At 47.8% G+C, this 27,741-nt stretch overlaps 1 protein-coding gene across 1 annotated transcript in view; it reads left to right on the top strand.

Annotated features, from left to right (window-relative positions):
* Positions 1–27,741, top strand: part of LOC119383499 (uncharacterized) — a 45,951-nt gene that overhangs the window by 2,899 nt on the left and 15,311 nt on the right. The window contains exons 3-12 of the mRNA XM_037651668.2: positions 279–534; positions 2,773–3,166; positions 3,809–4,351; positions 10,249–10,318; positions 18,326–18,449; positions 18,949–19,119; positions 20,412–20,570; positions 21,440–21,597; positions 22,372–22,446; positions 24,126–24,270. Of these exons, the coding sequence (XP_037507596.2) occupies positions 279–534; positions 2,773–3,166; positions 3,809–4,351; positions 10,249–10,318; positions 18,326–18,449; positions 18,949–19,119; positions 20,412–20,570; positions 21,440–21,597; positions 22,372–22,446; positions 24,126–24,270 (2,095 nt within the window). The remainder of the gene's footprint in view (positions 1–278; positions 535–2,772; positions 3,167–3,808; positions 4,352–10,248; positions 10,319–18,325; positions 18,450–18,948; positions 19,120–20,411; positions 20,571–21,439; positions 21,598–22,371; positions 22,447–24,125; positions 24,271–27,741) is intronic.

Raw genomic sequence — 27,741 nt, 5'->3', positions numbered from 1 at the left:
TAAACAGAAGAGAAAGGAGAGAAAGAAACCGAGAGATAAAAGAAATAGACAGAGAAAAAGAGAAAGAAAGAAACGGGCAGGAACATACAGAGGACCTTGCTAACTAAGAACATGATAATTAAGTCATATGCAATTAGATCATTGTTAATTATGACATTTATAATTAAGACCATACTAATTAAGACCCTGCTAATATAGTTTGTTCACAAGCTCCACTGTTAGTCCAGCCTTGCACCACTACTGCAAGTTGCCAACATTTTTTTTTCACTCTTTTGCAGGCACGTGTGTGGTCGATGGAGGGCTAGAAATCCGAAGCGCCTGAGCTACGCCTCTGAGAACCACCACAACTTCCTCATGGGTATTCACCGCAGATTGGCTGGCCATTCATTCGACTCTCGCTGGAACGGTAGTGACACGCCACCAAACCACGGCGGCTGCGAGCGGCGCAATCGCATTGTGGCCGCTTTCTACGCCAGCTGCCTACACTTCGGGCGTCGACCGTCTATCCCATCTCTGCGCGCCGTGCTTTCTAGGGTGCGTAAGTTGCGCTTACTGTTTTGTGGGAGAGTGGCGAATGTTGTAATAACTTCTAGCGCGAATGTTCTTATAATTCATCCTCAAAACTTGATCCCTATGCGATTCCGCCATCTGAAAATCTCATTACTCGAACCTTTTCGTGGCTTTTATTTCGGTTCCAATACGCCGACTGATGTGAATTCGTCACACTTCTGCTATTGCTTGCTATATTTGCGACTTTTTACATAGTATACGATTATGAGACACAGTATGCGACTTTCTACGTAAAGCGTCGCTATTTCATGAAGGCAGTTTGCCTCTTAAGTGCAGCAATGGGGAATAAAAAATAAATACAAATGTTCCACTGCTAATATCATGCATTCTATTGGTAGTGTGGTCCCCTGTTTTAAGTTAAGCTGACAGTTTTTAGCAGTGAACCAACAGACTCACCCGACTGGGTAGTTCATCACTTACGGTTTCAGCTTTTGTAAATGGCTGCCTTATATCATTTTGTTATCCTATGTGAGAAATTTCACGAGCTGACACGCTGCTTTCTCACTGTAACCTTGAAATGCTATTAGATTCGTTCTTAGACGCAAGTGGAAGGTAGAAAACACAGTGTAATACTGATAGAGAACGTTTTTCTCTATTGCGGAAGTTTCAAAGGAGAACTAGTCTTCATCAAGAATCTTAGTGACTTTCGTAAGATTTGTAGCTTTATCAGGAACATTTGAATAGAATCTGTTCTCTCATATTTCGTGTACAATATAGATCTGTACAGAAGTCTCAGGGTGAAGATACAGGGATCTCGAACACTGCCTGTAATGGGTTGCGTAGCGCGAAATACAAGGAACCTATAGGCTACCATAGGGCTATACATAAATATCCCCCAAAACTGCTTGCTCCATGCAAATAAAAACTGTTTTTTCCTCCGCACATCTATTTTTACAGGTCGGTATCGACACTACAGTCTGGTTGAGCTCAAAAAGTTTCCAGGAGTTGCTTGCTCGGGTGGTATCCGCTTGCCTCTCCAGCGGCCTGGCTTCCGCGATCAGCGTCCGAAAAAGCCGCGATGGACACAGCATTTTTATCGAAGTCGGCGAGACGCTCAAACACAGTCTTTATAACGGTGATGACGACATTGGCGATGGCGTCTCAGCGGGGCGCCCACGACATTTCGTCGAAAATGCAATTGACGAACTGCAGCTGGACGTTCGTTGGGCAATGGTAGCTGAACTGGACGGATTCGTTGAGAGGATAAGGACAAAGCTCGAAGACGCGCACCGTTCGGAGCCATTCAGAAACATCGCGAACGAGCAACTGCCCCGTAAGCTAGCAGAACTTCCCTGGTACACTGTCCTCGTTCCGTACCGGGAAAACGAGACAACCTACTATTCCAGCGGCGTAAGTATTTAGACCGCTGCTAAAAAAGGCATTTTTAACTACGTGTTGCTCGTACGAGCCAAATCAAGGCAATCCGCATGAAGTATAGGTGTCAACAATATGAGAGGGAACACCGAATTTTCGTTCAATCCATGACTACTTGTAATGTATCGATATGAACGAGACGTACTGAATTGCCAGAGATATCGTTCTGCTTGAGTATTTAGCGTCATGAATACTTTTGCGCTTGCCAACTGCGTTTACCGCTATGACCATTAGAAGGAAATTTCAGTGTTCCCTCTCATATTGTTCACGACTGCGCATAGTTCGCAAAGGTTGTTGAGCAATCACAAAACGCACGTAAGAACGATCCGAACTAGATTCCGAACTAGATGCACCGCGGAAAAAAGCTGCCGTCATCAAAAAGAAATAAAGTAAGTAACAACGCGTTTTCTATCTCTGTAACCGGCACCTGAAGTTTGCAACGCATCATTGACGAGTCAAGGGACGACATTGCTTGTTTCTAGCATCAAAACTACTGTTCTTAACAATTTCAGTCACGATTGCGGTGATAACCGTAAAGGCGCACCTATCTGTACCAGCCGAAACCACAGCCGCCGTAGCTAAAGTTAAACAGAACTGAGGACATCTACTTAAGATAGATAACACGGGCGAGTTGGGTTCGAAACATATTTGTAAATCGCGCAAGAAAGAACAATAAACAAGAAAAGACGAACACAAAGGTAATAGTGTGGCGCATTTGCGCATGGAGAGTCAATGTGTCGAGGCTTTCTTGGATTCCCGTGCTTTCTTTACCCTTTTACACGTGAGCTTAAGATGCGGGCCTACATTTCTGCCTAAACATCTTCCCAGGTTCCTAAAAAGTTATCGTTTTACGTGCGTGGCCTCGTCGAAGTGGGAGAAGTCTTGCGTGCGTTGGGCGACTGGAGAGAACCGGATGTGGTCAACCTGTACACGCTCCTTGTGCCAGCGGCCCAACTGTTCGCCTACGTCCGACCGTGGCTGGTCCCTAGGAACGACCGCGAAGACAGAGTCATTCCAGCCTGCCTTCGTGCAACAGAGCACCGCTTTGTCTCGGTATTTTCCTCGATGCTAGCAGCCTGGACGGAGACGAATCGGGCTCGGTTGTACTTCCGCGACATGGTGTCGACGCTGAGACGCGCCCTCGGGAATACAATTCCTGACAAAAACGACCTGGCGAGAAACGAAGTAGATGCATATGTTGCATTCAGGGTCGTGACCATCGGTAAGTTGCTCGATTTTACCGCATTCTTATTTGTCTGATGGGATATACAATTCAGAAATGATTCATTCCGTAAAAGTAAGATTAGCAGTCAGTCCTTTCTAATAATATGTTCGCTATCACAATTGGTCGACTCCTCATCTTCCATTAGGGCGAAAGCCTTAGATGTCTCATCAAACGTGAAAACTGACCGCCGTCCCGCGTCGGCGTCCCACGTCAGCGGCGTCAACACGAGTGATGCAAAACCTTGATGACGTCACCATACGACGTGATCATGACGTCACAGATCGCGAAAATAAGTGACATTATCCGATGACGCCATTGCTTGGTCAAAGGTGGGTCGATCCGGGAGACATTGCAAAACCAAGTTAGTTGCAGAAAGCTTTCGAAAGGGGACTCTGGATGTTGAGTACGTCGACTTAGAACAAAAAGAAGATGGCTTTCGCCTTCGAGTCGACTGAGGCGTAAGGGACCGTGTGAGTTTTTGTTTAGAGACGATCTGTAGCGTAAGAATTGAAATAAGAATGTGGGCGTCAATTTTTTCAGCTCGTCTGAAGTATGCGAGGCGAATAGTATATACGCTAGCATGCCGAAATATCTGCCTTTGAAATGTCGCTCTGTCTTAATTATTAATTACTTTCGCAGCCGAGCGAAATCAGAGCGAGTGTGCGTGTCGCATGGAAGACCTGTCCTCAATATCCCTCTCCATCAACGACTTCATCGGTAACTTGATCCTTCTGTTCAAAGAGGACCGGTTCACCAGCGCTAAACAGTCCCGCGCACACATAGCAAAGGCTGTAAAAGACGGCTTGTACCAACTTCCCAGTTGCCTCGGGTCATTTGTATCAGGAGCAGGACACACAGTGATCGTACCTCCGCTGTACCTGTCTGGAGAGCTTCTGCAAGCCGAAGCGTCCGAGCCAAGCCTGGACGTTCCCACGGTAGGAGTGCCTATCCTGATCTCCTGGGCACGTTCGATAATGTCCACCGGAGAAGACGACTGGTCCACGACAGCTGCATCGTACGGCAGTTGCGTGCGCAAAAACCATCCTCTGGATCACGCACTGAGCGACAGGGCCTCCGACGAAGCGCTGCTCACTAATGCGCTGCTCGTGCCTTGGGCGATAAGTGTGGCGTTGACCGCAGCAGCCACGATGACTGGGATAGAACACGGTGCCTTCAGTTATGGTCAGTCGACACCGACTGCGGCTGCGTCCACCGACTTCAACGACAGCGCGAGGACGCAAGTTTTTTTCGGCAGGCTATGCCTCGTGGAGTGCGGTGACCCTACAGGCGCACCGGCTTGCAGTTATGCGACGGCACATTCGCCGGAGTTCGCTGAGGCCTTTGGCTGCCCGAGGCGTCCCGAGCCACCGGATCATCATCCCTGCACCAATATACTGAGGAGCCTTGCCGCTAGGCTTACATCGATTTCCGGCAATAGTTCCTTAACTTAAAGAACTTTATTGATGGGGAACGCTTTTGAACGCTTCTAGTTTTATGCACCGTAGTTTATTTTGCATTATTTCACTTACGTTTATCAAAAGAGACTTTCGTTGCTTACCGTAACTGTGCCCCCTTTAGATACCGGCATGCAAAGTTCCACATCAGTTGTTTTGTATTGAAGAGTTCCATAACCTCAAAGATCATTGCTAGAAAAATGCCGTAGTTCACTTCAGCAAACGTGGAATCGAAGAATCTGCTTTAGAATTTTCGGTCAATCTTTTTCTGTGCCTCATGTTTTCACGTATTTCGTGCGCGAATATAATGGCAGAGACCCATAACCGGACCGGTAGTGATATCGCTTCGCAATATGGAGCAGTATTGCGAATTTAGGCGCTGTGCGATGAACTTGTTTCTTGCATTCACTTATTCGTCAAACGCTCACCTGTCTCATTTGAGATGAACTGTGTAGTTATTAAGGGTACCGACAAGCAATTTTTATGGTACCTGTTTTCTTAAGCGCAACGGAAAGCTTACCAGTGTCTAATCACGGAATGGTAACGCGGAAAACGCCGTGAAAGATCTATAATCAAATTTTTCGATCTGCGAAATATCAAGTCTATACATGCAACACATGCTGCATTAGTGGGCGGTCAGCCCGAGAGTGGTTCTTTTTTGTGCGTGGCGATTTGGGGCTCATGCGTGCACTCCTTGCGCATGCGCCATAGCTAGACATGTTCCACTGGTTGTCGCGAAGGCAGCGCCGTTTCTCAGCGTGCTCCTTTTTTTGCGTCGTAAACGGTAAGCAGCACAGAATAGAGCGGGGATGGAAATAATATACGTACTCTAATTTTGAGCACGAATTATGCTGTACATGAAACCGTTAGACTGCGTACAGCAAACTGAACGACTCCATATTCCAGCTTCAAGGCTCTTCCGCTAGGGTGCGCGGCATACCAGTTTTTTGTGACTTTTAAACTCGATTTGAAAATTAAGTACTCCTGAGCATAGAGTTTCCTAAAATTAACTAGAGGGGACTCTGGCGCTGCGATCGTTCAGCTACCATGGGAATGATGGGTAGTACACAAATTTGCCTAGTCTTCGTGCTCGCGGCTTCAAACGTACTTGTGGCTTTGTTTATTGCTGTGTTTTGGCGTTCGTTTCGCATAAAAGAATCGACCGTTATGAACTTCGTGACCAGGTTTGATTTGGCGATCCTAAAAAAGTTAAAGTGGTGAAGTGGAACTGCTGACTTTTGCTGAACTTTGTTTTGCGACAAAGCGGATTCAGCCGACGCGCAGCCAAACGGAGCCGAAAGAACGAAGTTTAGACAAATTTGTGTACTACTCATCATTCCCATGCTGGCTGAAGCGTCATGCATTGCAGCTCCCATAGACACTAGCGCCAGAGTTCCCTCTAGTAAGTATTGTAGGAAACTCTATGCTCCTGAGATCGCGAAAAGGATGCTTGAATCTATAGCTATAATTCACGGTCTTTTCATTTCCACGAGGATCTGATCACACGCTCTGGCCAGTTGTCGGTCCCTTTAACAGGCAGAGGCACACTGAAAAGCTTCCGAGCGATCTATGAAAATCACCATAACCGTGTTATTAACTGTTATTCAGTTGTGCAAGTACTCCTTCCTTGCAGTTAACGCATTAACCTAGTTACGGCCCGCATAACGAACATGTACTGCATGAAGATCTCGTACATATGCATGTGACGGCATTCTGTGCACCTAGCTTTCAAAGAAAAACAAAACCTTGAATAACATTTTTACAGTAAATCAAAGAACCCGTACGTTAGGCAGTTCAAGCTGGTTTCCTTACTATTAAAATGCTCTGGGATATTTCTACTCTTCTCTGTATGAACACGAACGCAGCCATTGATTGGCGCTCGATGTATTGCAGGATGAAGTTGCAAAAATGCAGTCTTTCACGGGCCCAGTTTATTTCTCCAACGTGCGCCTAAAAGGTTGAAGCATATGGTTGAAGCGTTCAGCCGTAATTCATGATGAGTATTTTCATCATCATCATCATCCACCGCATCAACTGTTGGCCAATCCCTCAAGGTGGGTGGGAGCCAAAATGGTAAGTTCTACATCTACATCCACAACAAAGTGTACAGCTACATGGGTGCGCGAATTGCCTTACAGACGCGGAGTGAGAGCTTATCTACTGCGCAAAGTGATGATTTATGACGCAGTGGGTACCTCGCACCTGTACTTGCTGGCACCGTATACGCTAAAAGAGTTTACAGCCGGCTCTATGAATGCCACTCCTCTATCGTGTGGTGTGACTGTGCTGCGTGTTCCGCGCAAGCCTGGCGCTTATTTTTTTTTTTAGATACTTCTTTGGATCCCGTTATGGACTTAAATGAGATGTCAAAATTGTAATGCTAGCACTGACTAACTTTCGCTAAATGTTGCCTAATTTTCGCTAGTGTTTGCCAGTGTTGTCGGTGTATGAACATGGTATGAACAGCCAATGCTGTCGCACGCATCGCAGTTCCCCCGAGACAAATTCGTAGCAATTTTTCTAATTGCGTGATTAATCTGCGTAAGTTATTCATTTTTGCAAGCTTTAAATATGAGGAACAGTTTCCAATGGCGAGGTTGTATAGCTTCGTACGAAATTTCCGACTCAGCGCCTTTATTTTTTTACCTTGCGTAAATTTTTCCCGCGTCACAGTGGAGCTCTTTCAGATCAAATACAGGCCGTCCAGAAGGCCCACGATATGGCGGTAAGGTTAAATCTTACTGTCCCAACGTGGGAGCCGCCTGCGTCAACTTAGGGTTGATCTTCAGGACCCGAATAAAGTTCATCATACCATCACAACGAAAGTCGACGAAGTTTGAAATGTACACACACGTTATCTAAGCTAGACTACCATGCTTATATATATATATATGTATTTATATATATATATATATATATATATATATATATATATATATATATATATATATATATATATAATTATTTAATTCTATTATTTAACACTTTTGCTTCATTAGCATTCAACAAACAAACCAAAAATGCCATCATATTTTTGGATGAAGGAAGGGAATCACCTTTTGCGTTGGTGAGGTGGTGAAGTATAGGCCGTCGAAGCTGGTAGCCCTGGAAAGTGCTATGTAGACCAACTTCAGTGGATGGCGCTTATCATATCCGAAGACTATATGGGCGTATGTGGCTCTTTGTGACTTATATATACGTATGGCGTTTGCTTGCACAAGGGGAAACTGAGCCCTCTTACACGAGATATTTTTCTGGCGTATGTCCTGGCTGTCGTGGTTGGCAGTCCCACGGGCACTCATTTCAATTCTATTGAGGATGTGCGGTCGTGATGTGCTTTGTCCTGGCTGGGACGACAATACCGTGGACGTTGGAAATTCAAGCCAAAGTCGCAAGAGGTTGATGAGGCTGTTGCATTAACGAGTCAATCGCATACGTCTATGCTGACCGTGACCATGTACGGCGTACCGATGCTCAGGTAGCTTACCCATGTTGCTACCCAGAGGCCGGCAGCCTACCCGTGTTGCTTGCGTTCATGTTGGCCACATTTGTCAGGGCATTCCTGTGTACCTGCTTGTTCTTATAGCCAATTATGTTATCACATGCAAGATGACATAACACGTTGTCCGCAGCCTCGAGGCAACGTGCGTTATAGCGGTCGACGTCCGCATTGCTGTAGTACAGCCGTGTGCCCTCAGGGCACTTAGCGGCGGCTTCTTGGCGTGTCACAAAGCGGCTGTCAATCAGTCTGACGTCATACCCGATTCGCATGAGGCCATCTCCTAGCCTCATATGAAATGAAGAGAACACTGCGTCATTAGGAAGTTTTCGAATAGTGGCCCCAAAGCAATAGCATCGAGGCCACTGCGCATGCGCGTGACCCAAACGGCGTTTGGGTTTTTGCGTTGGAGATGCTGTTTCTCGAATTTAGCGGGAGCCCCAAAGCTTGCCCCAAAAGCTTTGCGTGAAAAAAACATGACGGCACCCACTGAAGCGACTGCTCTTGGACAAGACCACACGTGACCTAGAATAGGGGAGGTGCCCAAAGCGCCGCAGACCCTATTCCAAAAGTCTTAGCCCCTGTTTGACCCAAAGCGAGCACACGCGAAGGGCGTTGGGGCCCCAAACTTTTGGGGCCCCTATTCGAAAACTCCTTATTATGGCGGACCACGTGGACGAGTGGATGGCAGTCGAGCGTGTTCCAGGAGTGTTCTGTCTTCAGCTCCCTCACTTGCCTATGGCACATGCGCGCATAACATGAACTGTGGTATGCGGGTATGTGCCACACGTTACTGAGGAAAGGATTTTATGGCGTACGCGAGAGGTGTTTTGTGTTATTCATGTCATGACCAGTGAATCGTGTTCGTCTTTCACTGAGCCCCCGCTATGCCACTTTTAGTATAATACAAGTTATGGAGACGACCAGGAGAGCGCCCAGACGTAGGCGGCTAGATAGATGGATAGATACGTAGATAGAAACGGCCAAAGTGCCTGAGGTTCGCTAAAAAATACTTCGCATTTAAATCGTGCTTGAAACCAACGTGCCTTATCTATTAACGTCTTTCTTACCTCGTAAGCAGCTTAGGAAAGTCAGAGGTCGGTCTAGGTGCTTGCGCGTGATTCAAAGTGAAGCAGCAGCGCGACTTTTCCGATGAGGACAAAATCTGACAGGGCCCACAAGGACGATCACTTGTACTTGCTTAAAAAGAAATAAATAAAGCTTGCGAAATTTTTGCGTGACGTTGCGTCCTTACTTTACTTCGAAGATGACGAAGAAGAAGCAGTCGGCGTCATTCGTGCACGTGCCTTCACGTCTAGGCAACGAGAAGGAAGAAGCGAAGATCCCGGTATCTGTGTTCCACCATCTCGGCTGAGGCATGAGTGCTTCATCTCCTCGTGAAAACACTGGTGAGAGCTGATAAATCGCGTTTAGCTGCTGATACCGTACTGTAATAATCTGTACGCGTGATAAATTCTTACGGGTAGCCGAAAACTAATCAGTTGCTTCTCTTCAGATGCATTGCGAAGCAACCTAACCTTCTCGCTTCATGTCAACTTGTGTCAGCGCTGCGAAGTCGCTGTATTTTTTTTCCTTGTAAATACGTAACAATGGGGTGGTTCGCTGTGAGCTCTAAGTATTTGTTATTAGAGGCGGATTTTTCAAAGAAATAAATGAAAAGATAACAAGCACATTGTTCTCCGGGATCGAAACTATGAACTGTTCGGTGTCAGATGGTTCACTACGCAACAGGCACTGAAGGCGCCGATACCAAAAGACAGCACATGTTGACCCGAAAAGAAAACGTACGTTATTATTTAATCGAGATAATTATTGTATGTATTCTTTTAAATCGGAAGCTTTAAAATGTACGGGATACTTCCTCAAAGCTACCTTCGTATATGCAACCTTTACAATTCCAGACATGCCAGCTATTTTGACAAATGTTCGCAGGTTCCTAACTCTATAGCACTCTAAACCCTAAGCATTTAGAATATGTAGTGTTGACTCCCATATGCAATACTTTTCTGCGTAAGTATTTTGTCTTCTCTGCTTAATATGCGCACTGTATGTGTTCAGACATGTAAAAGAGGTTATTTTCATTATATGTATCTAATCATTTCTAGCAGCATCAAAATCATCCGTCACTGGAACAGTTGACGACGGCATACCGAAGGAGCTAGAAGAAGTATTTGAGTAAGTAGCAGCAACGAAGGCACAAGCAGCTCTTGTTCCAGGTTATCGCAATTCTCAATAATTCGGTTGCATTTGCATGATGCAGAGAAAAATTCGGGATAGTTTTGACGCTTAGTTTGTTTAATGAATGTGTAAGTCCACGTGTTAAACAATCATCGTGTTTAAAAAAAAAACAAAACACAGCGCGGTTTATTAATGTATCTCCGCCATTGTTCCAACTACTTCCTCTTTCTTCACAGCAGACTGCCCACTACTAGTTTATGTCCCAAGTGTGTCGTGCCAGAAGAAAAAGAAAAGTATGCCACAGTATTTTAGTAGGGATTCCAACCGTGCGTATTATTTAGAGCACACGCGTACAGAAAAGCAAAAAGTTTGCTTTCCTCACAATGGTGCCCATTACAGCTGGAGAAGCTTGTTGTTCCAAAACATGCAGTAAGTGTTACGTGCGGCGTCGTTGGCCGACGCGGACTCAGGGGGTAGCGTGGAGCTGAGCGGCGGGAGACGTACCGCAGGCCCAGGGACGTCCAGAACAGCAGGAAGCCGAGGCAGAGAGACCGGCGTTGAGGAAAACTTAACAGACGTTTATTTACAACATCATAGAGGACAGGATCGTCAGAACGACATCTAGTCCGACCGATCCGTCCCGAGCAGACGCTCTGCTGCTCCTTAAATACGCTTCATTCCCAAGATAGGGAAACTCCTTAATCAGCAAATGTCCAATCACAAATGAGCATGCCTTTGAAGCTGCATAACTAGCAAACGTCCAATCAGAAGCATGCATGCCTTTGGAGAGTCCGTCTCTTCGACACATAGGTCACCGCCCCCAGGATGGCACGCCAGGGACCACTGCACTCTCACTCTCCACGTCCGACCAGTTCGGAAGAAAAGGGGGGGGGGAGACAATGCCACCTCGGGGAACTGATAATCCTTTTACGAACAAAGGCACCAGCCTTAGCCAAAAGCACACTCGATGCAAATACGCGTCCCACGGAGGGGACCCGCGTGTAGCAGCCAGCTTCCCGCCGAAGCGCTCAGTTCAGGGAAAAGACAGCAGGTGTAGGTAAATCCGTTCTCCGAAACGAGGGGGGGGGGTGTCCAAGAAGCAGGAAAACTCGTTTGGAGACAGCTGGCCCAGGACCTTCGTATCTGCTTTGTAACAGCTTCCCCGGCGGCAGGCCGAGACCTCGACGTACAAAGGTCAACCACCTTTGTGGGGAGAGGTCGATGAAGACAATGCTGGTATGCCGAAGTCGTGCACACCCCGATGCTGCTCTGCTGCATTCCTCTGCCACCTCCGGTGATCTCGAACATCTGGTAGCGTCGTCCAAGTTCGGAGAAAAGCTTCTTGCTCTGCTGGCCAACATTCCTTCTCGAAAGACAGCACCTGTGTCAACCACGCGAGAACCACAACCGCCAAGCAGGCAAGCGCCCGTACTCTCTCCCTGAGACCCACCAGGCTTTTACTCCAAACAAAATGACCTGTTCTCAAAACAATAGCAGCAATTCCAACAACCAAACCTGAAATAGGCTGCTCAAATCCACAAACACATGTCGTGATGAAGCACGACCACATCAACAACAAAAAAAAGGCAATTGTAAACCTGTCACAAAAAAAAATTGAACCTGAATACACAAGCCAGAGTACTCGATGCCATCAAGTTCCCTGAATTGCACACAACACTAGCCTTCGGCTAAAACCCTTTCACTCATTGCACTTGGCAAATGAGTTCTGCATTAAGAAAACAAAGTGCTTAAAACTAAATACGAAATAAAACTGAAAATAAAACTTACACGTATACCATAATACAAAGTGAAAAGTTAAAACCATACTGACGCGCTTACTATCACGTAACGCCAAAACAAATCAGTAGTACGTTAAACAGAGGCCTTTAACATTCAGCCTTCATCTCTGTAACCACTACGAACAGCTCTTACAAGAGCGCTAACGGTCATGTCTCTTAAGAAAACAAACAAATAACCAAACAACCACCTCAGTGTCTGCTTCTGCGATAAAGAGGAATGTAAAAATTTTACAAAACAACGCTGCATTCCTTCCTCATCGGCAGGCGACAAAACCTTATCAAGCACATCCTTCCCAAAATTGAATACAAGGTAAATTCTCAGTATTCAACGTTACACTGTGCTTATCTGCATGCGGCGCCCTTTCAGACGAGCTCTGGGGAGACGCGCATGCCACAGATTTCGAGGGGTCCGGTCTCGACAAATGAACAAAGAACAAACCTGTCCGACGCGCTCAGTAGCGGCTACTTTTGACCCGCGGCCTCTGCCTCTCGATTCTGACAAAGGGCATCGCTTGCCCATTGTGCCCCTCCGGGCTAAGCCGTCAGCCTTTAGCCACGGTGGGGGACAGCTTTTGTCACGATTCCGGCGTACGCGACACCTCGCTGTTCTGCCTCTACTTGGCAGTGAAAACGATGAGATCAGGCGGTGACTTTGGCGTCTGAATTCCACTGAAATTCTTTTCTTCGCGACGCGCCTCACGTCCGATCTAGATTTCCGCGGGACTCTCAACTTGGAACTTGTCCTAGCACGCCTTTTTGGGATTTCAGGCCTAGCCTTTATCTTGGCGTCTCGAAGAATGCGGTCGTCGCGTTTGGCTAGCGCTTTAGCACGCTTACCGCCACTGGTCTCTTTTGCGTTCGCCTTTCGCTTGCGTCGGTGCCTTTTTCTCACCGAACGGCTCGCAGCGCTCATAGTCTCGGCACTAGTACTCTCAAGTGCGCTGCCTTCGACCTTCGCTGCTAATACTTTAAGCGGCTGAACTGACTTGTCCTCTGGGCCGTTACTAGGTATCTCTGAGTCTGACCTAACGGTAGTCCCGACACTCTCTAAGTCAGCCAGCTCGCCCTGAGATGTCTCTTCAGCTTCGGGCGTTCTATCGCTTTCGTGGTTAGCCCCGTTTCTCTGGCCTTCGAAGTCGGCCTCCTGCTCTTCGCGTCTTTGACACTCTTCAATCTCACTCGCCTTGCGTAGCGCCTCTGTCTCTCGCGCCACACGAAGTGCTTCTTGTTCTCGCGCTTCCTCATCTAGCGCTTTTCGACGTGCTTCATCCTCACGCGCCTTGCGGAGCGCCTCGGCCTCTTGCGCCACGCGAAGTGCTTCTTCCTCTTTCGTCTTGCGAAGCGCCTCGTCCTCACGTGCTTTGAGACGGGCCTCAATTTCTAGCGCTTTGCTACGCGCTTCTTTCTCACGCGCTTTGCGTAGCACCTCAGTCTCTCGCGCCACGCGAAGTGCTTCTTGCTCTCGCGCTCTGTGACTCGTTTCCTCCTCTAGCGCCCTGGCGTCCTCAAGCGCCTCACGACGGGCTTCGGCCTCTAGCGCCTCGCGACGGGTCTCAGCTTCAAGCGCTTTACGGCGCGCGTCATCCTCAAGCGCTTCAGCGCTGTCTTTGTTGCCTCGGCTTTCGCAGTCAGCAAGACCTGACGCACCCAAGTGGCGCAACAAGGCATCTTTGGCCTTATCAAAGTCTTGCGCTTCCTCCGTGGCTAAGCGCTCCAAAATGCATGTAATTTGGTGCGGCAGCAACGTCACAAGCCTCTCCAACCAAAGGTCTCGGCTAACGCCAACGTCCTCGCAGACAGTCTTAAAGCCAGCAAGAAAAGTCTCAATGTTCTCGCCTGACTTGAAGACGTGGAGACGGCATCGTGCTCGCTGCCACTTAATCGCCTGAATTTCACGATCAAGCTCCTTCATCTGGTGAGCTCCCGAGCCTGCCTCTCGCATTCCTCCGCCTCTCGCTTTTCACGCCTTTCGCGTTCCTCTGCCTCCCGCCTTTCACGCCGTTTGCGTTCCTCTGCCTCTCGCTTTTCGCGCTTCAGCCTCTCATTTCTTTCTTCCGCTTCGCGCCTTTCTTTTCTTTCTTCAGCCTCGCGCCTAAGCCTCTCATTTCTTTCTTCCTCAATTAGCTCTAGACACTCTGAGAGCTCGTCGTCGTCTGCCTCAAGGTTCTCAATAGCCTCGATAATCTCTGGCTTCCTCATTTGTTCTCGAACATCCAAACCCAAACTTTTGGCTAACTCTAGCAAAAGCGGTTTTTTCAGTGCCTTCAGATTCATGGTTGCTGCAAGTGCTGCTAACTTCACTACTACTAAGACGCTACGTTCCCATGCACAGGTCAACGTAGAGTAGTTACCCAAAATTACCACCTTTCGTACAAAACTCGAGACAAAGCCTGGTAAAATCTCAGTGAAGAAAAGTCAAGCACTCACCACACCCTGCAGCCATGATCTCGGCGGAGACGATCCCGATGCTGGCGCGAGCTTGTTGCGACTTGGCGTGAGCAGAATCCCGTCGCTGCCATCCAGTTGTTACGACCGAGTATTTGGATCCATCCCACCGCTGTCGACTAGTTGTTACGTGCGGCGTCGTTGGCCGACGCGGACTCAGGGGGTAGCGTAGAGCTGAGCGGCGGGAGACGTACCGCAGGCCCAGGGACGTCCAGAACAGCAGGAAGCCGAGGCAGAGAGACCGGCGTTGAGGAAAACTTAACAGACGTTTATTTACAACATCATAGAGGACAGGATCGTCAGAACGACATCTAGTCCGACCGATCCGTCCCGAGCAGACGCTCTGCTGCTCCTTAAATACGCTTCATTCCCAAGATAGGAAAACTCCTTAATCAGCAAATGTCCAATCACAAATGAGCATGCCTTTGAAGCTGCATAACTAGCAAACGTCCAATCACAAGCATGCATGCCTTTGGAGAGTCCGTCTCTTCGACACATAGGTCACCGCCCCCAGGATGGCACGCCAGGGACCACTGCACTCTCACTCTCCACGTCCGACCAGTTCGGAAGAAAAGGGGGGGGGGGGAGACAATGCCACCTCGGGGAACTGATAATCCTTTTACGAACAAAGGCACCAGCCTTAGCCAAAAGCACACTCGATGCAAATACGCGTCCCACGGAGGGGACCCGCGTGTAGCAGCCAGCTTCCCGCCGAAGCGCTCAGTTCAGGGAAAAGACAGCAGGTGTAGGTAAATCCGTTCTCCGAAACGAGGGGGGGGGGGTGTCCAAGAAGCAGGAAAACTCGTTTGGAGACAGCTGGCCCAGGACCTTCGTATCTGCTTTGTAACATAAGGTATAGTCTGGCGGGGTTCGTAAAACAAGAAAAAATAGTTTTTACGTCAACTTTTTGAGCTCCGCTAATGAAAATTCACCTACATCTTCGAATTCGCAGGAAAATTTATATTGAAATTGATTATCTCAGCACATAATCTGGGTTTTTTTTTCTAAATTTATTATATGATTTAGCAGAGTGTAACGGTGGGCGAGTCGGTGCTGTTATGACTGGCAGTAGGTGGCGACGCGCTGACCATGGGAATGGACGGGCAATGCGTTCTCACACTGCTAGAACACCTGCATCCTTCCTAGAAACGGAATCCCCAGGAGACCGACAATGGGCCACCTGGATTTGGCTTGGTGTGCTGCCGGGACGACCTGACCTGTATGTTTTGACAGGAGTCGCCGCAGACCCTTCTCTGCCCTTCGGGGAAGAGTCCTAGGAACAAGCCCGAGGAACCTGTTGCCTTGCTTCCCCCACAAGCGTGCCGTCGACCGCCGGACCCTTGCTGTTTCAAGAGTGCAATGACCCCTCAGCGACAGTGAAATGGACTGTGGGTGGGGTCGTGTGCATGATTGGTGGTCATCAAGAAGGAGGAGCCAGCCCGAGGGGTGAAAACGTCGGTGCTAAGTGAGAAAAGGGGCTCTGAGCCCTCGGTAAAAGGCTCATCCAGTTCGCTCGTCGCGGAACTCTTACCTTGTCACGATGTAATTGAGTGTACAAAAAGTGCCAGTAAACTTGTTTTCGTTTTCCCAACTTGCTAGCATCAGTTCCTCTACCCGGAGACTCGACTACGCTACCAAACGGAATCCGGGTACGACGCTGCCCTATCGTAGCAACAACCTGGTTGCCGAGAAGGGACGGATCAAATATACCGGTCGCAACAACTGGTTGCAGCGGTGGGAAGGATCCAAATACCCGGTCGCAACAGTGCCTAGCTTAACGAAATATTGTGGCGCTGCTGAAAACGAGGAAGAAAAGCGAGAAAAGACAAAAAATAATTTGGACGCCATCCCACCCTGCGAAAGTGAATGTCCAGCGAAGCTGTATCAAACACCACACATGCTGATGTGGGGGGGGGGTACTTTAGAGTAATGGTAGTGATAATCGCTGTGTGGTCGCTGGGGTAGACTCTGATTGGTACCGGGACCATTTTCAGCAAGACGAATTTGTTCCTTTCGACGAGCATTGTATTCCCGGTGTTCTTCTGCTGTCTCTAATTTCCGTGGTCTACCCATGGCAGTCAGAATCAACTGAATGAGCTGCTAGACGGGTCTCCCTTTTATGTATGAAAGCGGGAAACACACGCGGGGAGAAGAAAGCGCCGTGTGATGTCATTCGAAGCCTTCGTGTGAAGTGCAAAGCAGCTGCAACCTAATCTTTACCGGGAACGCGTGGGAGGCTGTTCCCGTTGTTCACAGGCACCTTTTCATCCATCATGTGGTTTCGATGCTTGTTTTGTGGTTTTCTTTATGGATGGATGGATGGATGGATGGATGGATGGAAAGTCCTTTATTGCATAAGAGGGAGGCACATGGCCTCTGTGGGGATAAGCGGGACTTTCAAACTATACTAATATTTCACAGTCTCGTAGGGTTTGCACTTATTCAAGTCAGAACCACTTGTACTGAGGCGGTGTGTGGTCAGTACTGTGGTCTGTCGGACCCCCTAAACCACTTTGATCAGGCCGCTCTGACTTCCATGTTGCGCGAATACTAACTGCGTGTCAGGGTCCGTAAGCAGCGCTTCCCGATAATTTGTGTACTGCAAAGCCTGTATGGCCATTCGCCCTTTATCAAATGCGGAACATTGCCACAGTAAGTGTTGAAGGTCTGCGCGGCAGCGCAGCCCGCAGTGATTGCACGTCACTGTCGCAATGTCCGGTTGTCGCCATTTAGCTTGAAACGATTACTGATCGCTATGCTGTATGTCTGATTGCAATGAAAGATATGACATTTGCCTTCAATTGTTAAAGGGCCTCTAAACCACGTGCCCAGAGGTCGAAATTCAGTTGTGGCATTGCAGTTGTGCGCTAGTTTACAGCGAACGCGCTCGTCGGCTCCTCCGTCCACCTCTCCGAAACCCCTCCTCAGCGTCCGAGATGAAAACAAAAGGAGCGCGCGCATATGCTAGCAGAGGAGCACGCAAGCGCGAGTGCCTGTTGGTGGTTCAGGGGCCTGGCGTTTTGTGCTTACGCTACGCCGACCAACGAGAGGTATGCAACTTGGCTGTAAAACGAAAGGCGCCTTATCCTGTCTTCTCTCATTTTTTTAGGAGCGAAGCTCCTTAGGCCTGCACCCCACCGTCGCCGTTGAAGCTCCCTTCTCTAAAGCATCACTTTAGGTTGCAGTGGCCGGTGATTTAAGAGAAAATATTTAGGCCTTCAGCGGTTTGGTTCTAGCGCACCATAAATTCGAGGTTAAAAGAAATAAGCTCTGTGCACAACTGGTTATAATGGTCGTCTTCACTTTTACCACCTTTATGGTAGATTGTGAAATGACAACCATCATTCTAGCGCACTACGGGCGCTTTGTCGAAGGTAGTAGCAGAGGGTCTCCACACCCGGCGCCGGCGTAACAAATACAATGAAACGCTGCTCGCGGCGTTCCATCGCCGCCGTCGAAGCTCCCCGCCGCATCACTGCTCGCACCTCTCTCCCTCTTCCTGCGAGTCGCGCCGCATTCACTCGCTCAGTCGTTCCCGCCACCGAGCGCAGCAGACGCTCTCCCCACCCTACCGCCTTCACGAAAGCCAGCAGTGAGATCAGGCGCATAGTCGTTTGCGTCTCATTTCTAAGGAGCTTCGCTCATCGGTTGTATTCGTACACGGAACAACTGCTAGTTTTTTTTCTCCTTCTCAGATGCGTCCTAATTATTTCGTTAAGTTCTCATTTAATCTCAAGCTGACACATGTCGCCACCTGCAGCATCATCGAGCAAAGCAAGGGCCAGATGATCACGTGGCTAAAGGACTTGGTTGCCATCCCCAGCGTGTCAGCCGAAAAACAACACCACAAGGACATCATGCGTGCCATCAAAGAAACCGGCACGGTAACAAACTACGTAACTGAAAGCTAGAATGGGTTGTGTGCCCATAAATAACTTTCTTGTTTGTTCGTTTTTACCCTTCGCAGAAGTCCTTTTTTTTTCGCAAGCACTTGCGAAATCGAACTGAGTTTTACCTATTTAAGCGCATTCCCTTTAACTTGAGTATTTTCATTGGCAGATAAGTGATTCATCAATACGCTGAGAAGTTGAAGCTGTTCTCGCATTTGACAGTCCCTGTCCATCAGTAAATGACTTTCCAAATTCTTAGCTTAAGCTAATTGTCGCGGTAAATGCGTTTTTCTCCGTATTTCAACTGCCGAACTGACTCAGACTCTTCGACGAACTTTACTTTTCTTGAAGCCTTCGGCGGCGCAAACTATAGCGGTATAACGTTGTCCTCTGATCATATTATTTCTCATGCGGACGGCACAGAACAGCTATGTTCGCGAGCGAAAGACGTCTAATCAACGGAAAAACCACCCGTATAATTACTGGCTAGCAGATACTGCAAGAACAAGGCGTCCACATCACTGAGGCTCCCCTCGGCGACCAGCAGCTGCAGGACGGAAGCAAGGTTCCGTTGCCGCCGCTGCTGTTGGCCACAACGGGCCAAGAAGCCGCCAAGAAGACCCTGTGCGTCTACGGACACCTGGACGTCTATCCGGCACGCAAGGTAATGGTCGACGCAATAGCTAAACTGAAACGTATGCAATTTTTTTGGTTTTTTTTCTAGTCGATGTTCATGTTTTCTTTCATGCTTTGTGTACCTTTCTCTATCGTTATTTTGTGCACGTAATATTGAAGGCAAAGTTTTACGAACTTGTCGACATTTTTTTATGTTGGAGCGTAGTCGCCGATGTCTATGTAGATATCTGTCGTAGTGGTGTTATAGACTGCGCTTGCTCGTAGCCTACTAAAGACTGCTAATGCGATGCAGGAGAGCATTCCACGAATTTTCAACTGAAAAACTGAATATGACAATCGTTCAGCTGCCACGTTGACCATGTATTTGTTCTACAATTTCACATGCCTTCGTCGAGGAAGCGCGTGGGGCTTCCCAATCTTGACGGCGTCTGCATTAATTTTCTATGTGTATTCGCCTCGCAGTACTCCTCTAGAGAAACACAGTGTTTTACGCTTATTTATTTATTTCATCGCGTAATTTTACCGAGTAATCGGGATACTACACATTGATGACATAACTATTTTAATAATATGGCATTCATTATTATATGGAAGCAGTTTTCTTTAGAGAAATACAGTCTGTTACGCTAATTTATTCATTTCATCGCATAATTTTGCCGAATAATCAGGATACTACAGATTGATGACATAAATATTTTTAACAATAATATGGCATTCAATATTATATGGAAGCAGTTCGCCAACTATGGGAAAATATTTTATATTTTAAGCAGTTATTTTTCTCGATTGTAGGGAAAACTATCAGTAACGATGAGACGCCTAACTTTCCAAATGAATTAGAGGAAGAATATTGGTGATAAAACTACAAAGACGTCAAAGTTAGAACGGTGGTGCTAAAGGGATCCATGGGCGTTTGCTATCGTTAGTATGATAGCTTAAGCTTCATGACGCTACACACTGACAGTAGTACCAGATACCGACCTTTACTTTGTTTGTTTGTTTGTTTGTTTGTTTGTTTGTTTGTTTGTTTGTTTGTTTGTTTTAAAATAGATAATGCTGCAAGATAACCTCAGAGTTAATCTGCTCTACTTGTTACTATAATGAAAACAAGACGGTAATGGCAACTACGCATGATTATCCGGTACTTGTGCTGTGTCAGTGACCGCCTGACTGAGCGATACAGCATACTAGCCGTAAGGTACACACATCGTGACATTGTTAAGGCGCTCCACCACGCTGTTTCATTAGTGGCCACTTTCGTTGTTTTTATGCATGCGATCACTATGAAAGACATTAATTCCTGCAATGACTACTTCACAGGAGGACGGCTGGACGGCGGATCCGTTTCTACCGACGGAGCAAGACGGCCGACTCTTCGCAAGAGGCGTAGCGTCTGTCAAGGGTCCCCTGGTTGCATGGATCGCGGCTCTGTATGCTTTCCGCAAGAGCGCCGCAAAAGCTGCGCCCGTCAATCTCAAAGTATGACCCCAAGAAGAATGCCTTTCACGTTGACTCACTGTGAACAATTTACAGTTTTAAAATGCAAGCACGCGTAATCTTATGACGGACTTCCACTAGACAAGTTGGCTCTGTGATTGCAACAATTATCTTCGTTATTTTCAAACACGCTTCGCTTGATCATTTCGCTCATTTCCTTCATGGTCTGCAGTACTGTATACAGTCATAAAGGTTAGTCTGCTTTGGGCACCAACGGTAGTGGCTTTGCAGCTGAAACCAAACTGTCTGTACTACAAGACTAAGTAAATTATCATGGTGACCCGAAGCTTGCGGGATCGAATCCCGGCCGCGACGGCTGCATTTTCGATGGAGGCGAGAATGTTTGAGGTCCGTATATTTAAATTTAGGAGGACGTTAAAGTACCCCAGGTGGTCGAAATTTCCAGAGCCCTGCACTACGGTGTCCCTCATAATCATATCGTGGTTTTGGGACGTTAAACCCCAGATAATATTATTAAGTAAATTATCATGAGGTAACTAATTATATACTTGAACTTGATTTTCTTTCGTCGCTAGACAGAGAATTGGATACATACGAACAAACTCCTAGCATGGTCAATTGCGACTTTGTTGACACACGTCACTCTTTTACTCCTTTAGTGTGATCCCTCGAGGCCGAGTTAGTGTCAAAAGCTCAGTATATCCATTTACTCGCAGAAGAAAAGTGTTGTAAAAAACTCTTGAGAAATAATTTCACAAACATCAGCAGCTACTGCTGGATCACTTGCGTAAAATTCAATAGAGATGGCAGACAAGCTTGCTTCATAGCATGTTTTTTTTTCTCTCTCTGGTTGCTAACATGTGCACTGACGCACTCCCGTTCCCATGCAGTTCCTGATTGAGAGCATGGAAGAAGTTGGCTCGCAGGGATTGGATTCCTACCTGGCGGCGAACGCCAAGGAGGACTTCTTCAAAGGCATAAACTTTGTCTGCGTTGCCGACGGCTTCTGGCTGAACCAACGCACACCTTGCCTCAGCTACGGGCTCAGGTAAGTGCGACTGTGCTCACTCTTGGTTCACTTGTTTCAATGTTTCACAAAAAACCGCTAAATAACCCCTAAACCACATCGGGTTCAAAGACGAGAGAGTGGTGTTTTTCCCGCCTTCACTACCCTTCCTACAGGAGCTATCTCCTCCCCGCCACTTACTTCATAACACGCGTGAACAATGTCAGCATTAAGTGATGAGCTTATCAGGATTTCGCGCTTTTCGGCTACATGCTGTTATCTCCGCTTGCACAGTCGAATACGCACCAATTGAGACGAAATCAGTTGATCGCGCACGATAGTCATGCGAGACAAGGCAGAATGGGTGTGCCACTGCATGGCAAAGCAGGGTAGAAGCAAGGTAGAACTGTTACTCCTAGTATATGGACCATTTGAGAACTTATTTCCTCGTGACGTCATGCGAACAGACTGCTGGCGTCACGAATTGTGCCGAAAAGATGGGAAGTGACAGGATAGAATAACGTGCTCGTTCTTTGTATTTTCGGAGGTTGTTTAGGGGCCCTTTAACATCTTGTAGCTTTTGTCGCGACTTCGCAGTGTAAGGCATACGAGTTCATGAATTGCCTTTCTTGCTTTTATGTTCTTCCATGCGGTGCCGTTAGCTTGAACTACTTACGTTTAATTTACAGTAGAGTTACAATAGAGTTTTCACACTAATCCAACTACATATATACATGCACTGTCATTATTACTATTCTCACAAGTCAACCGCGAACTAATGAAACTAGTAAGTGTTTTTGTTCCTCGATTTTTCAGGGGATTGTGTTCCTTCAACGTGGAGATTGGCTCCGCTAAACCAGATCTTGAATCTGGTGCCGACGGTGGAGCATTGTGAGTTATGCGCATATTGTTCACGAAGTGTGTAGCTCACGACGGCCTGCCTGCCTTTGCAATCAGGCAGCCTCAGCTGCACTTTGACAACGTTATTAGAAATCTGACGCAATAGCTAGAATATTTCTAGGAATAAACTTGGGGAAGACAGACGCAACACCCATACAAAGTTTATTTAGTGTCACTTTACGCAAAAACAATCAAGCGGATAACTTTCAACGAGTGGTCAAGCTAGATCTCTGACACTAAATTTATCTCTATTAAGACAGCAATACTCACAGAACGAACTTGTATTTAGCATGAAAACAATGTTGTGACCTTCCGACAGGAGAATTTCGAGTGGGCATCTCATTGTAACTAGATGCATTTTCATTACGTTGTCTTATTTATGATATATATAATTGTTTTCTGAGACGAAAACTTCTACTTCCGCTGCACTAGGCGAGATGGCGGCCTTAGTAAAGAAGATTCCTACTTCATCTTGCCTTGCCTCGCAGGCAAAATTTCTAATTTCAGAAATGCAATAAATTGAATTAAGCTTCCTAGTGACCATAAAAGTATGGCATTTGTGATCTGTGAGACCTTCAGAATAGAACTGCTTTCATGGAGACGTATGAAGGCACTGCTAGCCCATTCGTTTGTGTAAATGTCCCTAAAGACCTGAAAAGATATTTGCTCGAATTATTCAGGCAAGGAAAGCAGGAACGCTTGCACGTAGCAATGTCCTCACTGGCTGGGAGCCTCTGTTCTCGAGTTTTTTGCCGCAGATAACATCATTCATTACAACAAAGAATAGCGTGAGCGTGGTCGAAGTAGATGTCAGCACACCGCCGCGACTGTTGTTTATGTTGAAGGATCTACATGGGAGTATAGTGGCTTCTAAAAATTTCTAATGCTTCTCGAGCACCCAGTGCAGATCTATGCCATTAACAGAACACGTACAATGCATTACGCTCACACGGTGTATGTGAAACAGCGTGTTTCACTTACATACAGCGGTTGTGTAGGGAGAACGACGTCGACGTGAAGAGTATAGAATGCGCGTTGCGTTGTATTCGAGGCCTATCTGCCGCATTTTCGAGAGCAGAGCGCGACAATGTACGCATACGCATATATCTCTACACACTCGAATAAACCATAGCAGTGAAAAAGAACCTGGAAACCTGCCCAACCACTCAATCCCTCGTAGCTAAACGACAGCTTCAAGGAGTAAAACCGACACTCTAAAGAAAAAAGAAGAGTATGCGTTACTTTTTCCGGTGAGTCCTGACTTTAAACGGATATGACTCTCTTTACACGTAAACTCTCTTTTGTGTCCCACGACTCTCCTACGAGAGTATAGTGATCTCCAAAGATTGTTCACGTGTCTCTTTAAGGAGAGTCATATACGGGACAAGTCAGGATTAGAAAAAAAAGTCAAATGCCTTTTTTTTTTTGCTTAGAGTTGACTCAGTTATTCCGTTGCGCAATATTATCACTAGTTCATATTTTTTATCACTACCGTATCTACCACCACGCTTTCGCTCATGATAGCTAATCCTCGCCTGGCGTGCACCTCGATCATATAAATTCGATTGACTTTGGTCGGGCGGGAACAACGCACGGCAAATCGCCTTCCTGACAACTTTACAGTGCCTCGACCGTTATTGTTATTACGGTCCATCAACGCGTTTTCCCAGGCACGAGCCGATGGCGGACGTTGTCTTCCTGCTGGACAGCCTGATGGGCACCCGCGGTCACGTCGCCATAGAAGGCTTCCACGAAGACGTGGCCCCAATCACGGATACCGAGTGGAAGCTGTACGAGCACGTGGACTTCGATCCGGTGAGAACAGCTGCAGTTGGTGCACGGAACCCGCGAGCAACGAGCAGAGATAAACACCTTACTTGTGCTATGTCTATATGCTGTGTCATGTTGCATAGAGTTCTTTCAGTCATACCAGTTGCGAAACTGCGCTCTCAAATCCGGGCATGCCCATGGAAGAACTTGTGGTGGATAGCAAACCGATGCACCAGCTGGAAGCGACGATAGAAAACGCACCGCAACGCCGCGATCGCAGGAGTTTTCGCTGTCAATACGCGAGTTGCCACGGCAAGAATTGGGAGTGCTTTCAAGAAAGGTCGAATAGTTCTATAGCCTCAGTATCTTCTTAAAAATGTAAGTCGCAAGCGCAGACACACTGGTCGCTCCATCAATGCGGCATCGCTTGCGGGCTTGTGCATCGAAACACAAAAAAGTGTCATTTATTGGCTTGTTTCTTCGCCTACAGATTGCGCCACAATCGGCAGAACTCCGCGGCTTCGTCCAATGGCGCGTCCGGATTTTGATATATGGAGTCTATGGGGAGTTTCGCAACTCATATGACTGAAGAACTCTGATCTTACATACGTTAAAGCGGCATCGAGTTTCGTCATTATAGCGATGGAGGCCACGCAGATAAATATTATTTATGGCGGCTCGCGCGTTATCACGTAATAGGCCAGGTGCTCGTGTTCATGTAGCCAGTTACTAGCTTAAAATATCGGTGGCACGGGACCACTCTTTCCCTCTCTAAATGATGTACTTGAGCGGCAAATATCGCGTATGCAAAACGTCAATGTTCGTGTCGTAAAGTTCACCTTGACGCAGTACAGTTCTGCTACGCGGTAGTGAGTGCACAATGTATAGCGGCGAAGCATATGAAAGAATGGAAAAGGGGCAGATTGACACGTCCTCGTACGTATTCCTTAATCATAAACGCACGCACGCGCGCGCAGACTCCAGTGATAGGACGTGCACATAGACATCTAAGTGTAATAGCAGACCATTTGAGCCGTTTATGTGGTTATCAGGGGTGCAACAGCTGCGCCAATTGCACCAATTTGATACAATTCCTTATTTTTGCGCCAAGCTAAGCCCAAACCGGGAAGTTTGTTGAAATTGCGCCACGCTGCGCCAGAATGCCCGACCAGCTTCAAATTTTTCCCAGTTGCGCAAATTTTAGCAAGAAATGGAGGCCGCGTTGGTCATCTGCAGTGTGCGAATCATCATCCAATGCAGACGCGCAGACTAGGCTCGTAGCCAGGAATGTTTTTCGGGGGGGGGGGGGGGCACTTGCTGAAAATCTTGACTATTTGAGAAGAAGAAGAACGGAAACTTTATTGTCAAATCAATGAGATTTGAGTCCGGCGTCTTTTTAGTGGGCCTGGGCACCCACCGCGGACGCGGTTCCGAGACCTTGTCTCGAAGCGGCTTCCTCGGCACGCTGGACGGCCCAGAGTTGTGCTGTCAGGTTCGAGCTGAGCAGTGCGGTCTTCCAGCGCGAGCGGAGGCTGGCGGTGGAAGAGACGGATGAATCGGCACTGTTCGATTTGTCTATTAAGCCCTGACACTCCCACAACATGTGGCTAAGCGTGGCAACCTCGCCACACGAGCTGCATCTGTTTGTAGTGTAAATATCTGGATACATGGCGTGCATGAGTCTGGGGTTCCTGTACGAATCTGTTTGTAATTGTCTGTAGTGTACCGCTTGCGTCCTGTTTAGCCTATCGTGAGGGGATGGGTATACGCGTCTCTGTAAACTGGTAGTGTGTCGTGATATCGTGAAACCTGGTCATACGATCCTCCCACGCCCAGACGTTTGCCGTACCCCGCGGGGGCTCTTGTTCCTCCGGTGATGCTCGGTGAGTGAGGCCTCGAGCAACACTGTGAGCCGCTTCGTTTAGGGTGCTCAGTCCGGTGTGTGCCGGTATCCACAGCAAGTGCCTTCGGTTATCGAAGTCGACCTCTCCTGGATGTACGGGATGTCGCTGTAGTATGTGGCACGCCTCTTGCGAGATGCGCCCGTTCGCAAAATTACGAATCGCTGTTTGTGAGTCGCTGATCACGTACGTGGCCTTGGTCTGTGTGAGGGCCAGTGCTATAGCCGCTTCCTCTGCCGCTTCGGCGTGTGCAGTGTTCACGGTCACGCTCGTGAGGTATTTGCCTCGATGGCTGGTAACCGCCGCCACGAAACTCTTCCTGTCTGGATAACGGGCTGCATCTGTGAAAACCGCTTCCTTGTCGTTGGAGTAGCTTTGGTTCATGCTTTGTGCCCTGGCTTTACGCCGTCCCGTGTGGTGCTGGGGGTGCATGTTGCGAGGCAATGGCGGAACGTATATTCGCTCGCGTACTGCTCTTGGAATTTCGACCTTGATGCCATGCTGCGTGTGGTATGTTATGCCGAGTTTTTCGAGCACGTGTCGGCCCGGGCGGGTCTTGGATAGGCGCTCGAGCTGGGACATTTGTTGCGCCTCCACGAGTTCCTCGAGCGTGTTATGCAAGCCTAGTTCTAGGAGTTTGCTGGTGCTAACTCCAGGCGCAAGTCCCAACGCAAATTTGTACGTCTTGCGTATGAGGGCGTTAAGCTTGTCCTTTTCCGCAACCTTCCATTTGTGAAACGGTGCCGTGTACGTTATTTGAGAAATGACGAAGGCTTGTATGAGTCGTATGACGCTGCCTTCGCGCATGCCCGCGTGTTTATTCGCGATGCGTCGGATGAGTTGCATCGTGCTGGTGACTTTTGCCGTTATCCTGCGCAGTGCTTCGCCATTGCCGCCGTTCTGCTCTATCATCATCCCCAGTACCCGGATCTTATTTACCGTCGGGATGGGTGAGCCGTTTGATGCTGTTAATTTGATCTCTTCTTTTTCCGAGGGGACGTAGCCCTTGGGTGGGCGCCCCTTTCTGACCGGTCTATATAGCAGCAATTCGGATTTTTCAGCCGAGCAGGTGAGTCCCGTGCCTATGAGGTAGTCTTCCACGCATTCTATTGCCTCCTGTAAGCGTTGCTCGATCGCTCCGTCACTGCCCGTTGTCGTCCAGATCGTAATATCATCCGCGTATAACGTGTGGTGCAGTCCTTCGATTTGATGTAATCGTTCGGGTAACCCTAGCAGGACTAGGTTGAAGAGCATCGGCGAGATCACCGAGCCCTGCGGGGTGCCCGAGCTCCCGATGTTGATTGGATCTGACTCTAGTTGTCCCACTCGCATGCGTGCGGTTCTTCCCGTGAGGAAGTCTCGGACGTAGTTGTACGTTCGCAGTCCGAGATTCAGCTTGTCTACTTGTCGCAATATGGCGTCGTGTCGAACGTTATCGAAGGCCTTCTTCAGGTCCAGCCCGAGGATAGCTCTCGTCGAGCGCCCAGGATTTTCTATGATTTGATGTTTCAGTTGTAGAAGGGCGTCCTGCGTGGAGAGATGTCTTCGGAACCCAATCATGGTGTGTGGTAATAGTTCGTTGTTTTCGAGGTAATCCGTAAGTCTAATGAGAAAC

The sequence above is a fragment of the Rhipicephalus sanguineus genome, chromosome 2, assembly GCF_013339695.2.
Source record: "Rhipicephalus sanguineus isolate Rsan-2018 chromosome 2, BIME_Rsan_1.4, whole genome shotgun sequence".
Lineage (NCBI taxonomy): Eukaryota > Metazoa > Arthropoda > Arachnida > Ixodida > Ixodidae > Rhipicephalus > Rhipicephalus sanguineus.
Note: the sequence above shows the minus strand (reverse complement) of the source record. Positions and strands in the feature narration are given on the sequence as shown.